General features: G+C 39.8%; 1 protein-coding gene across 4 annotated transcripts; it reads left to right on the plus strand.

Annotated features, from left to right (window-relative positions):
* Positions 1 to 8669: 8669 nt before the first annotated feature.
* LOC147332623 (cytochrome P450 2K1-like) lies at positions 8670 to 12709 on the plus strand. Of its 4 annotated transcripts, none has more exons than XM_086289295.1 (9): positions 8670 to 9204; positions 9303 to 9465; positions 9549 to 9698; positions 10744 to 10904; positions 11250 to 11429; positions 11513 to 11654; positions 11750 to 11934; positions 12035 to 12172; positions 12251 to 12709. In XM_086289295.1, exons 1-9 carry the CDS (start codon positions 9010 to 9012, stop codon positions 12371 to 12373), a joined length of 1437 nt encoding a protein of 478 aa, XP_086145421.1. In that variant the 5' UTR covers positions 8670 to 9009; the 3' UTR covers positions 12374 to 12709. The 4 variants fall into 4 exon arrangements, with proteins under 4 accessions (XP_086145421.1, XP_086145417.1, XP_086145418.1 ...); XM_086289292.1 differs by having other exon boundaries at positions 8672 to 9204; positions 12035 to 12176; XM_086289291.1 differs by having other exon boundaries at positions 8671 to 9204; positions 12035 to 12709.
* Positions 12710 to 14255: the final 1546 nt, after the last annotated feature.

The following is a 14255-nucleotide window of genomic DNA, read 5'->3' on the forward strand; positions in this document are numbered from 1 at the left end:
TTTTTTTTCTTTTGAAAAAATAATACACAACTATACATCCCGTTGTATACACACCTGATGTAAGGTTGGGCTCTGTGGTCGCGGTGTCTGAATGTTTTCCTGCTCAGTTTGTTAACCCTGGAACAAACAAAAACGTTATTACATAATTTAAAACAATCGCTAGTTTAAAACATACATACGTTTTAAAATCCAGTAATGCTGTACACACCTTGTGCCTGTTAGAGGACTAGTTCCAGCTGTAAAAGCGCCCGTTTCTAAAGAAAAGGGCCCTGGGCCGTTCTCCCGAACTCCTAAAAATTAAGCTTTTGTTTTAGGGAAAAAAAATAGTTTGAATATCCTATAATATGTTAACATAACACTTTTTAAAAATCCAATAATAGGTTTTGTTTTACTTACCGTTTACGATGGCCATGTTATAAAGAACGATGTTAGTGTTGATGATCGCAAAGAAAATGGTGTGCTCTGCAGCGAATCTTGAGGCGTAAATGGCTCAGGGTTTCGGGCTCTGAGCGTGTTTTTTTTATATAGGGTGGGTGTTTCCAAAAAGAAAAGGTATGTCTCCAATCAATTTAAATGAGACCCTTCAGGGCTTTTGTCTTCTCAAGGAATTACAAAGGAGCCGATACTTCAGACAATAGGTGGGGTCGCCACCCGACTGGTACACCTGCCCCATTTACCTTGTCGAGGAATTACAAAAAGAGCCAATACCGGCCACTTTAAACAATAGGCTGGGCCCTTGTTCGCATGGTACTCTCAACTAGTGATACCCACGGTGGGCTTTTACAATCCTGAACAAATTCAAACAATTAGCCAGCTGTTGAAAAGTTGGAGCGGGTCTGGGCGACTGGTTTTAGAAGTATCACTGTAGCGTTTATTTTCTAAAGGGCTGAATGTTATTTGTGACTATCTGTTGTGTTAAAAACTACTCTGAAACCATGAAACCCCTTACAGAAGAAATGGCCCGTTTGATCCGTTTTTAAATAAATAAAATGCTTGCATCGGTGCAAGGTGTGACACCGGAATCACAAAATGAGTGTATTTAAAAGACGATTAGTTTGAAAAGAGCGATACTGGCTGCTTATAGCATTTATTTTCTAAAGGACTGAATGCTATTTGTGACATTTACTGTGTTAAAAACTAGCTGGCTGGCTTTGTCAACAAAATGAGTGTATTTAAAAGACGATTAGTTTGAAAAGAGCTATACTGGCTGCTTTGGGTGAAAAGACGACATTGTGTGCAGCGTTTTAGAAGTATCACTGTAGCGTTTGCTGAATGTTATTTGCGACTATCTGTTGTGTTAAAAACTACTCTGAAACCATGAAACCCCTTACAGAAGAAATGGCCCGTTTGATCCGTTTTTAATTAAATAAAATGCTTGCATCGGTGCAAGGTGTTGACACCGGAATCACAAAATGAGTGTATTTAAAAAACGATTAGTTTGAAAAGAGCGATACTGGCTGCTTATAGCATTTATTTTCTAAAGGACTGAATGCTATTTGTAACATTTACTGTGTTAAAAACTAGCTGGCTGGCTTTGTCTCACTCTTAGTTCAACATTCTGAAATCCCGATTTTTAAATAAAATGATCGCATCAACCCTGGAAAGAAACCCCAGTAGATGTGTAAAAACTAGTTAAATTAAAACTAGGGGTTTGATTAAATGAAACGCTTGTGAACATGCTGACATCACCCATTCAGAAGAAATTCCCATTTGTGCCATTTATAAAATAAAATGCATGCCTCACTGCAAGCTGAGACATTGTCAGATTTAGAAAATTAGTGTGATTAAAACACTATTACCAACACTTTTGACTGGAGCACACCCTCTTTGTTAAGGCGCACTGTGAACCAAAACAGCTTCCACTCCGCCAAGAATGAAACAAGAAACAAAGAATTGCTTTTAAGAACACATGCATAACTGAATGTTGCGATACACCTAAGTGATAAAAATAGTTTAATTAAAAACCCTATGGTTTGATTAAATTAAAACCCCGTTAAAAACACATAAACTCATATAACCCCTCTGATCCCCTGTGGTATTTCCACACCTGAACGCGCATGCGCACACACACGAAACTGGTCAAATCGGTTTGGTTGGCCGCCATCTTGGACTAGTGCCATCGTATTACTGAACGCGCATGCGCACACGCACGAAACCGGTCAAACCGGTTGTCAAACCGGTTTGGTTGGCCGCCATCTTGGACAGGTGCCATCGTATTACTACTCCCCACATTCCAGATCCCAATCAGACGGCCAACTCCTCCTTCAGGGAGGCAGCTGGAGATAGGGAGGGAAGGAAGGGAGGGGCCAGCTCCCTCGCTGACACCAGTAGGCACCCCCATACTCTTCAACCCACCAGGGCAAGGGGGCCCAGGCCCATCCGGACCGGGGCCCAGTTCAGCAGTGCCGCCCGGCCCCACCACCCAACCCCACCACAGAGAAAACTGCACCCACCCCGTCATCCACTCATCTTCCAGACTACACAAAACAATAGATACCCAGGCTGAGTTCGTCCTCCACCTCTCCTATATCTCCCCCACCTGCAGAGTGAGTTCCTGGAGTTGTATTAAAGTATTAAGTATTAAAGATGGAAAAAAGTGTGTTTAATCTACTTTTGAATTATGATTTTGTAAATGGCTATTAATAACTATGTTTCAGGAAAATAAAATTACAAATTCTTGGCATCAAACTAGAATTTAATGTATAAAATATCAGATAAAATATCTGATATTAGGCCAAAATGAAGATAAAAATTGATTTGGCTAAACTTACAAATGCGTCTTTTACATTTGCAGATCATTCCAGACAAACGTCGAGTTGGTGTTGAATTCTCTTGAAATAAATAAATAAAGTGAAACTTCTGGTATTAAAATTCCTCACGACACCGTTCAGTCCAGCCAGTTTTTATTCTCTGCTGAAATAAAGAAAAGGCAGAGATCAAATTTCTAATGTTGAAAAGGGACATGGTATACAATTAGAGCACTTGTGAGTGTTCTTTGTGTTGTTTTGTTTCCTGTCACCCTTTTGAATCTATGAATCATTAAAATGAGTACATCCGGACAAAACAAGTGCATTCCATTTCTTCTTTTTTTTAGATTACCCTTTACTGTCTCTGAATTTATCTTGGACAAATGTTGAAAACACATCACATAAGATAACACACACACACACACACACGCAAGCCCGTTCAGCTATCTTAGTGAGGATCTTCATTTACATAATAGTTTCCCTAGCCTTTTTGAGAAACAAAAAGGGCTTCAAACTTGTGAGGACCGGTGAGTGTGTCCTCACAAGTGATTGTTGGTTCTCACAAGTATAGTAGAATGCAGATTTCGGTCCTCACAAAGATAGCTAGACAGGAACACGTACACACACACACACACACACACACACACACACACACACACACACACACACACACACACACACACACTTTACCTATTGCCATTGAAACATTTGCTTGATAATACCGCTGGAGAAAATTTACACCTATTTAACTTACAGTTTGGTACCCTATACTTTCTTTTGAACAGGTTTAAAAAGTTTAAGTTTTTCCTCTTCTCTATTTGCAATTTTGTTAATAAATGGTTAAAAACCCCCAAATCATTCTATTTTTAGAACAGTTTTTCTTCTACCAGCTATTTATTTGTAGATGCTGTGTTAAACAGGGTAGAAGATTTGCTTATCCAAATAAGAGTGCCATTAATTTCCTTGCGATCTATGGATTGATAATAACTCACAGTGTGACTGGTGAGTTTGGTCTAGTCTGTAACGTCACCTGCGTTAGTGTGTATGGAACGCCAGGACTGCCATAATGAATTAATTAAATACACCATTAAATAATTAATTAAATGTGGCAATAATTAATTAAAATTGGAATTAATTAATTAAATAAATAGTTAATTAATTATTGACACATTTAATTAATTATTTATGTATTTCACATTTTAATTAATTATTGACACATTTAATTAATTATTTATGTATTTCACATTTTAATTAATTATTGACACATTTAATTAATTATTGACACATTAAATTAATTATTTAATGATATATTTATTTATTTCGTTTTGGCAGTCCTGACGCCTGGCTCTCATCTTGAAATAATTTTATCTGTCAGCCTCACCCATCAAACTCAGGGGGCGGGGTTAACGCTGATCGAGTCAAAACCATTGCTTTGGCCTGGTGGCCATTGTTTCTAGCACACAACAACCGGCATGTGGAAGCTAACAGAACTGAACTTTGAAAAACCCTGTTTGTGTGTCACCAAATACCGTTTTAATATTTTTTTAGCCAAGAATGTAGTGGTTTAATCTTCATGTGTCTGGTCGGTTTGTCAAGATACAGCCTCTTTGCAAAAGTGTTTCGATGATTTCGGAGATGTCTGCCCAGTCTCACGGCAAAGCGTGGGATACACCCGCTCGCCTCGTAAGCAATCCCACCGACAAAGCGCAGGCCCCGGTACACAGCTGTAGTAACCCCCGCTGACTTCTTTTACTGAGGTTATATTTATCAGTGTTTTATTTCCTGATGTTCTTATGTGTCCTACGTGTTTCAGTCGCCAATTCTGAATTATAACTAACATTAAAAACATGTTTAAGGAGGAGAGAGAGCAAATAAATCTGTTTAACATCTGATCTTTGGGTTTTTGTTCAGTAATCAGCGTGACCTGTGTATAAACGCATAAAAGAGATAACGTTGGTGTTTCCGTCATGTAGTAACTGCTGGCTTTAACTGTACAAAGGTTGTTCGACACTATGAAACACATACAGACTTCATGATTTTCGGCTAATATTTTTATTGTGAATATTAATCATGAGGGTAAACGGCCCTGTACACCACGGAGCGAGGTCAGCATGTCCACGATATCCTCAGCTCCATGAGTTAACACAGAGTTTCCCAGCTGACTATCTAACTGCCAACTATTCCAGAGACATGAAAATATACAGCATAAAGAAAAGTGTAAGAGACTCAGCAGCAGATTAGAATAACAGTTATACATTTAATAAATCACCAAATGAATCCAAGAAACGAGCAAACCTGTTCCGACAATTTGAGTTTGTATTCCCTCAGCTGCAGACTCGCTGCTGTTTAAATGTTTGAAAAGGAAGATTAGATATAAACAAACGTCAAACATAGACTCAGTCTGCCTTCACATTTGATATGAGGCCAGCACGTACAGTGGGGCAAAAAAGTATTTAGTCAGCCACCGATTGTGCAAGTTCCCCCACTTAAAATGATGACAGAGGTCAGTAATTTGCACCAGAGGTACACTTCAACTGTGAGAGACAGAATGTGAAAAAAAAATCCAGGAATTCACATGGTAGGATTTGTAAAGAATTTATTCGTAAATCAGGGTGGAAAATAAGTATTTGGTCACCTCAAACATGGAAAATCTCTGGCTCTCACAGACCTGTAACGTCTTCTGTAAGAAGCTTTTCTGTCCCCCACTCGTTACCTGTATGAATGGCACCTGTTTGAACTCATCATTTGTATAAAAGACACCTGTCCACAGCCTGAAACAGTCAGACTCCAAACTCCGCCATGGCCAAGACCAAAGAGCTTTCGAAGGACACCTGGAAAAGTATTGTAGACCTGCACCAGACTGGGAAGAGTGAATCTGCAATAGGCAAGCAGCTTGGTGTGAAAAAATCAACTGTGGGAGCAATCATCAGAAAATGGAAGACATACAAGACCACTGATAATCTCCCTCGATCTGGGGCTCCACGCAAGATCTCATCCCGTGGGGTCAAAATGATCATGAGAACGGTGAGCAAAGATCCCAGAACCACACGGGGGGACCTGGTGAATGACCTGCAGAGAGCTGGGACCAAAGTAACAAAGGTCACCATCAGTAACACACTACAACGGCAGGGAATCAAATCCCGCAGTGCCAGACGTGTTCCGCTGCTGAAGCCAGTGCATGTCCAGGCCCGTCTGAAGTTTGCCAGAGAGCACATGGATGATACAGCAGAGGATTGGGAGAATGTCATGTGGTCAGATGAAACCAAAGTAGAACTTTTTGGTATAGACTCAACTCGTCGTGTTTGGAGGAAGAAGAATACTGAGTTGCATCCCAAGAACACCATACCTACTGTGAAGCATGGGGGTGGAAACATCATGCTATGGGGCTGTTTTTCTGCCAAGGAGACAGGACGACTGATCCGTGTTAAGGACAGAATGAATGGGGCCATGTATCGTGAGATTTTGAGCCAAAACCTCCTTCCATCAGTGAGAACTTTGAAGATGAAACGAGGCTGGGTCTTCCAACATGACAATGATCCAAAACACACCGCCCGGGCAACAAAGGAGTGGCTCCGTAAGAAGCATTTGAAAGTCCTGGAGTGGCCTAGCCAGTCTCCAGACCTCAACCCCATAGAAAATCTGAGGCGGGAGATGAAAGTCCGTGTTGCTCGGCGACAGCCCCAAAACATCACTGCTCTCGAGAAGATCTGCATGGAGGAATGGGCCAAAATACCAGCTACTGTGTGTGCAAACCTGGTAAAGACCTATAGTAAACGTTTGACCTCTGTTATTGCCAACAAAGGTTATGTTACAAAGTATTGAGTTGTATTTTTGTTATTGACCAAATACTTATTTTCCACCCTGATTTACGAATAAATTCTTTACAAATCCTACCATGTGGATTCATGGATTTTTTTTTTTTCACATTCTGTCTCTCACAGTTGAAGTGTACCTCTGGTGCAAATTACTGACCTCTGTCATCATTTTAAGTGGGGGAACTTGCACAATCGGTGGCTGACTAAATACTTTTTTGCCCCACTGTATAGTGGCTGTGTCCTGTTTTAAGATCATACATGTAAAATTGTTGTCTGACCTCCGTCGATCCAGCCGCTCAGAGTCCGTGGTTACCATGGTTACTGCATAAGCAGCTATAATGTTAACAGCTGGCACTGAGGAAACCTCCCGGCAGCATGGGTGTTTATGTTTTTCATTGCAAAAGAACTGTCTGAATGGTTAACTGACGTTAACTTGGATAAATTATAGTTAAGGAGTATCACAGATAACACCTACGTGAGCTGTGCGACTGTTCACCACTACACTGAAATCAGTAGGCTATTACTGAAATACATGTGCTATATCATAAACTATGATATAAATAGGGAGGTCCTATTAACATGTTTAGTTTTAAAGGACACCTTCCTGCCTTTAGTCTCATTCATGAGCAGTATTAGTTTTCTTCTAACATCCAGAAGTCTGCACGATGTGTTTCATAGTTTGTAACAAGCCTTTGACAGGTAAACATAACATGACCGAAAAAGCAAAAAAAAAAAAAAGAAAAAAAAAAGAGGGAGAGAGTGTTGACATAAGAAGAGAAAATGCTCTCAATTATGGAGACAGGCAAATGGTTCATTTATGTCTGATGTGATTATTCCTCCCTAAATATCGTCGGTGAAGTTTGCCATGCACGTCAGATTTTCCTGCGCATTTTTATACCTCTGCCAACAGAGAGAGAAAAAAAATCACATTCTAACAGACAGCTGGTGCTTAGAATACAGTTGAATAACTATTAAAAAACAGATGATATTTAGATGATAGTTCAGTCTAACACATGTGCCAGTGAACCATTAAACGTCTGTGAAACTATGCAGTTATGAAACGTAACTTTAACCTCAGCCAAACCGATTTGCTCAGTTGTAAATAAAACAGCGAAGTAAACGTGACCCGACAGACAGAACCTGAGTGAATGAAGTCCAGCGTTTAACCACTGAGAGCTAAAACTCAGCTGAGGTTTGAAAGCTGTGTGCCGGTGATTGGACATCAGCCGCTGATGAAGCTGGTTCGCCTATAAAGTGCTCTGTAAGGAAACAAGCTCCAGCAGCTCTGCGCTCTGGGAAAACACTATATTTACTTATCTTGTGCAGAAAAATGCGCTGACATTGCTTTATATCGAGCACCGGCTGCCCAGTTAAACTGTGACTATCACCAGGTAACGTAGGCGTGTTTCTTGAATTAGCAGCAGGTGTTAAACAGCTGACTGATGAGGAGGAGGATGCATGCAGGTAAACTGAGGGTCTGTTGAGCTGATCGCTGCTTCGTGAGAAAAATGTCAGCTCGTTCTTTATGTTACAGAAGCACAGAGACACAAGACCAGGCGGAAAGAGACGATCGTTCGGTGAAAATGAGAATCTGCGAATGCAACATGTGGAACACGGAGAGTGGAATATGTAAACAAACCGGTTAACGTAACCCCCTGGGTGCACTCTGCATGCTAACTGTTAGCAGAGCTAGTGAAATCTCTGAAAACATCTGAGCACTTTTGCAAACATGTTCTATGTTGACAACCTGACCAGACATACGTCGCGACAGTCGCGGCTAAAACACTGTTAAAAGTGTAGCTGGTGACAGAAAAACGGGGTATTTTAAAACTACACCACCACCATTGCTGCCTGTGATTTGATCTGCATTCTGGGATACCTGGCTGCCCCAAGTCTACACAAGCAATCGATTATCTAGGATCGACCTGTTTTGACTTACTTTGCACGGCAACCAATCAAATGTTAGAGAAGCTGCATGGGCAGCGTTAACCCCGCCCCCTGGGTTTGATGGGTGAGGCTGACAGATAAAATTATTTCAAGATGAGAGCCAGGCGTCAGGACTGCCAAAATGAAATAAATAAATATATCATTAAATAATTAATTAAATGTGTCAATAATTAATTAAAATGTGAAATACATAAATAATTAATTAAATGTGTCAATAATTTATTAATTACATGTGTCATAACTATTTATTTAATTAATTAATTCCAATTTTAATTAATTATTGCCACATTTAATTAATTATTTAATGGTGTATTTAATTAATTCATTATGGCAGTCCTGGCACTCCATAAGTGTGGGGCAAAATTTGCAAAACAGGAAATTCTTGTTCTGACATGCCGACTTGCTGCCTGGCGTTTCAGTGGGGAGTGCTTTACACTCAGTGTTAGAACACTTGTGAAAGTGTTTATTTCTGAAAAGCAGAAAAGGAAGCTTCCAGGATCATGCTTGAAGAGCTTTTTAAGTCCTCCACTTCCGTTTTGCTTTTGGGGGTCATCATTGGCCTGTTGATCATTCAGATTCTTTTATCCAGCTTCAGCTCTAAAGAAAGGAGAGAGCCTCCAGGACCCAGACCTTTTCTTCTGCTCGGTAACCTGCTGCAGGTCGATCCCAAGAGGCTCGACAAATCTCTCTTTGATGTGAGAAACTTTAAAAAAAAAAAAACTTAGACAATACAATTTTGTCATTGTTGTTTCGGATTATGAATCTCACCTATGTGCACATGATTTCTGTTCAGCTTTCTAAAACATATGGACCAGTGTTTACAGTCTACTTTGGACTAAAGAAGGTCATAGTCATAGCAGGTTACAGGGCAGTCAAAGAGGCTCTAGTAAACCATGCTGAAGAGTTTGGAAACAGAGAAGTCACGCCCGTCTTCTATGACTTTAACAAAAGACATGGTAAGAAAATCCTCTTTGAGTTAGTGACTTTATTTATTTTCTCATTTTCTTCTTGTTAAAAAGACAGTTTTATCTGCTTCCAGGAATACTATTTTCCAATGGTGACTCGTGGAAGGAAATGAGGCGCTTTGCTTTAAGTACCCTGAAAGATTTTGGAATGGGCAAGAGGATTAGTGAGGGAAAAATCATTGATGAATGTCACTATCTGATCCAAAAATTTAAACAGCATCAAGGTAACATGAGCTCTACTGAACAATTTGACAAGTTCAAACAAAATTACATTGGTTAAACAAGTGACTCAATAAATAAAATACTTAGTAACCTTAGCAGAGAGGAATATAAATATACCCATGGCCATTTCATTAGGTACACTATGCTCGTACTGGGTTAGAGACGATTTTGGGCTCAGAAGTGGTTTAACTCATCATGGCACAGATTCAACAAGGTGCTGGAAACATTTCACAGATTTTGGTCATTAACGGTTCACTGTTGTAGATTTGCCAGCTTCACATTGTGGATTTAAATCCCACATCCCACTACATCCCAAAGGCACTCTCTATTGGACTTTGATCTGTTGACTGTGAAGAGCATTTGAGTACAGGGAACTGTACTCAAACTGTCTGTGCAATCTGTAGCCTTACTTTCCTGTTCTTATCTGACAGGAGTGACACCTTGTGTGCCCATCTCTCGCTGTTAGCCCATCTGCTTCAATGTTCAACATGTTGTGCATTCAGAGATGCTCTTCTGCATACCTTGTTTGCAACACGTGGCTTTGTGAGTTACCATTGCCCACCTCTTAGCAGTTTGAGAACTGTTGTTTGCTGGATATTTTCTTTTTTTGACAATTTTTTTGTAAACCCTTGAGTAGATTTTGCTGGAAAATCAGAGTAAAAACGTCATCCTTCATCCTCATTCTGATGCTCATTTTGAACCTCAGCAGGTCTTCTTGACCATGTCTACATGCTTAAATGACAGTGAGATTGTTGTGTTGACAAGCAGTTGAACAGGTGTGCCCAATAAAATGGTCAGTGAGTGGATATTAACATTATTTTGCTCAACTAACAATACATTTACATTTTTGGGTTATGATGTCTAACACTTCACAATAATCCTACTTTAGTTGAAAAAAAAAAAAGTAACCTTAACACTGAGTCAGAACAGCCAGTATGACATTAATGCTACATTATCTCAAAGTGAGCCTAAACTGAGGTATTTATAATGTGTGGCAGTTCATTATATATTTTATATCTAATTATTTCTAACTATTTTTTATTACAGGGAAAGCCTTCAACAATAGGCAGACACTAGTTTATGCTGCTTCAAACATTATATCAGCTATAATGTTTGGAAAGAGGTTTGAATACAAAGATCCTGTCTTCCAAGCTATGGTGGAAAGAGACAATGAGTCCATCCGTCTGACGGGCTCAGCTTCCCTTCTGGTACTTATATAATTTAATGCTGACATGGAAAATCAGTACAGATATACATCTCTTCTGAAATTAGAAATTGTAAGATTTTCCTTATTTGTCTAATGAATTCATTTAAATGTTAACAAGACAAACATGTTCAATTAATAGCACAACAATGTGTAGAAAAGCATCATTACACCTCTTCAAACATAACGAAAATGGCAAATATTCCAAGATTATCAGCATCAGGATGAATATGTCAAAATTTGAAACCCATGTTCAAACAATAATAAGTAAATGAGGCTCAACTGGGGCTCATGATTTTCATAGTTATGTTTTCTGGCTATAATTTATTTGTATTGGTCACTCTAACAGATATACAACATAGTTCCGTGGCTGGGTCCATTTCTTAAAGACTGGAGGGATTTGATGAAAAATATTGAAGACAACAAGGCGGAGATGAAAAGGATCATAGGAAACCTTAAAGAGACTTTCAACCCTGAGATGTGCAGATGCTTTGTTGATGCGTTTCTGATTCATAGGCAAAAACTGGAGGTGAGGTATCAGCGGTCACTCCAGTCCTATACTGTTAATGTTGTTCATTAACGGCATTTACTCTTCTCCATATGTCGTGCTAGAAGTCTGAAATCAAGGATTCACACTATCATGATGATAACCTGCTCTACAGTGTGATAAATCTGTTTGCAGCTGGAACCGATACCACAGGAAATACACTTCAGTGGTGTCTGCTGTACATGGCCAAGTACCCTCATATCCAAGGTGCAGAAATTCCTCGCCAGGCTTGTTTCAATTTACATGAACTTAAAAAAAGGTCACATATTGTTAAATTTGATTTATATTTCATTTACATGCAGACCAGGTTCTGGAAGAGCTGAACAGGGTGGTTGGAAGTCGACAAGTTTGTGTCGAGGACAGAAAGAACCTGCCGTACACTGATGCTGTTATCCATGAGTCACAAAGACTTTGCAACCTTGTTCCCATGGCTATTCCTCACAGAACCAGCAGAGATGTTTCCCTTCATGGCTATTTTATCAAAGAGGTTTGCTGCTAACATTTATTCCAGTGAACACAAATTTGTTTTTCTTTCTTTGTTATATATTAACTTACATTTTGAACATTATGCTTTACTTCTGCTACAGGGAACTACTGTATTTTCCCTTCTCACTTCAGTCCTATACGATGAGAGTGAATGGGAGAACCCGTTTACTTTTACCCCTTCTCATTTCCTTGATCAGGAGGGTAAATTTGTCAGGAGAGATGCCTTCATGCCATTTTCTGCAGGTGCCATTAAAAAAAACCCAAATAAACAAATATGTTACGCTTGCCTAAGACTATTTTCACCTCTGTCCTTGCAGGGCGCAGGGTGTGTCTCGGAGAAGGTCTGGCCAGAATGGAGATCTTCCTGTTCTTCACGTCTCTCCTTCAGCACTTTCGATTCACGCCCCCTCCTGGAGTTTCAGAGGATGAACTGGACCTGACACCAGTTGTGGGCTTCACACTCTCTCCTTCACCTCAGAAGCTGTGTGCTGTCAGACGCCAATGAAAAAGAACCAGAAATTTTTGATAACTGTGTGTTTTTCTTATGAATTAGCATTAGTCTATAGAGTGAAGTACCTGTAAATCTAATGCACAGTGATGGTATTCTATGCACTGACATCTACTTTAGTCTACATATCCTCCTTGATTAATCCTTTCTAAAGACAAATTAAGACCAATAAAAAGACTACTGCTTTCAAAACAGCAGTCTTTTTATTGGTCTCAATATATCTACGCTTATGTTTGTATTGTAAATAAAGTAAATTCATGCTAACACATACACAGTTTCTGTGTTTAACTATTGAATGATATTTTGCAGAAACAGGTTATGCAGAAATGTTACCATGGCAATATTGCTGAAAGATTGCATCAAGCCTCTGATTTAGGCCAAAGGTTACTACACAGTTACAGAATAGCAGCCTATTATTGCTAAAATCAGCACATTTCAGCTGGGGCCCTACCTGTGTCTGCAGAAGTTTCCCTGCCATTGTTTACTTAAATTACAGAGCCCTGACCATGTTTTTCTCATGACTTTAACTCCAATCCAACAAGCAGAATGGAGACCACACTAATTCAGAGTTCAGACATTTAAACTGTATCAGTCCTTGTTACAGCGTTCGCTTACTTAATAACATAATAACATGTAAGCCACAGACTAAAGTCTCTTTTACTACAGGGAGTGCAGAATTATTAGGCAAGTTGTATTTTTGAGGAATAATTTTATTATTGAACAACAACCATGTTCTCAGTGAACCCAAAAAACTCATTAATATCAAAGCTGAATGTTTTTGGAAGTAGTTTTTAGTTTGTTTTTAGTTTTAGCTATTTTAGGGGGATATCTGTGTGTGCAGGTGACTATTACTGTGCATAATTATTAGGCAACTTAACAAAAAACAAATATATACCCATTTCAATTATTTATTTTTACGAGTGAAACCAATATAACATCTCCACATTCACAAATATACATTTCTGACATTCAAAAACAAAACAAAAACAAATCAGCGACCAATATAGCCACCTTTCTCTGCAAGGACACTCAAAAGCCTGCCATCCATGGATTCTGTCAGTGTTTTGATCTGTTCACCATCAACATTGCGTGCAGCAGCAACCACAGCCTCCCAGACACTGTTCAGAGAGGTGTACTGTTGTCCCTCCTTGTAAATCTCACATTTGATGATGGACCACAGGTTCTCAATGGGGTTCAGATCAGGTGAACAAGGAGGCCATGTCATTAGTTTTTCTTCTTTTATACCCTTTCTTGCCAGCCACGCTGTGGAGTACTTGGTGTGATGGAGCATTGTCCTGCATGAAAATCATGTTTTTCTTGAAGGGTGCAGACTTCTTCCTGTACCACTGCTTGAAGAAGGTGTCTTCCAGAAACTGGCAGTAGGACTGGGAGTTGAGCTTGACTCCATCCTCAACCCGAAAAGGCCCCACAAGCTCATCTTTGATGATACCAGCCCAAACCAGTACTCCACCTCCACCTTGCTGGCGTCTGAGTCGGACTGGAGCTCTCTGCCCTTTACCAATCCAACCACGGGCCCATCCATCTGGCCCATCAAGACTCACTCTCATTTCATCAGTCCATAAAACCTTAGAAAAACCAGTCTCGAGATATTTCTTGGCCCAGTCTTGACGTTTCAGCTTGTGTGTCTTGTTCAGTGGTGGTCGTCTTTCAGCCTTTCTTACCTTGGCCATGTCTCTGAGTATTGCACACGTTGTGCTTTTGGACACTCCAGTGATGTTGCAGCTCTGAAATATGGCCAAACTGGTGGCAAGTGGCATCTTGGCAGCTGCACGCTTGACTTTTCTCAGTTCATG

Source organism: Aulonocara sp. 'chitande type north' Nkhata Bay, linkage group LG4 (genome assembly GCF_057382095.1).
Source record: "Aulonocara sp. 'chitande type north' Nkhata Bay isolate Kocher_YH1m ecotype deep benthic linkage group LG4, A_spYH_male_GT1.1, whole genome shotgun sequence".
NCBI lineage: Eukaryota > Metazoa > Chordata > Actinopteri > Cichliformes > Cichlidae > Aulonocara > Aulonocara sp. 'chitande type north' Nkhata Bay.

What these genes read in the sequence shown, in the direction of transcription:
- LOC147332623 (XM_086289291.1), top strand. Translation starts at nt 9,010, where the DNA reads ATGCTTGAAGAGCTTTTTAAGTCCTCCACTTCCGTTTTGCTTTTGGGG. An exon ending in CGGGCTCAGCTTCCCTTCTG is followed by an intron (nt 10,905 to 11,249) that starts GTACTTATATAA and finishes TCACTCTAACAG; the next exon opens with ATATACAACATAGTTCCGTG. An exon ending in ATGGCTATTTTATCAAAGAG is followed by an intron (nt 11,935 to 12,034) that starts GTTTGCTGCTAA and finishes CTTCTGCTACAG; the next exon opens with GGAACTACTGTATTTTCCCT.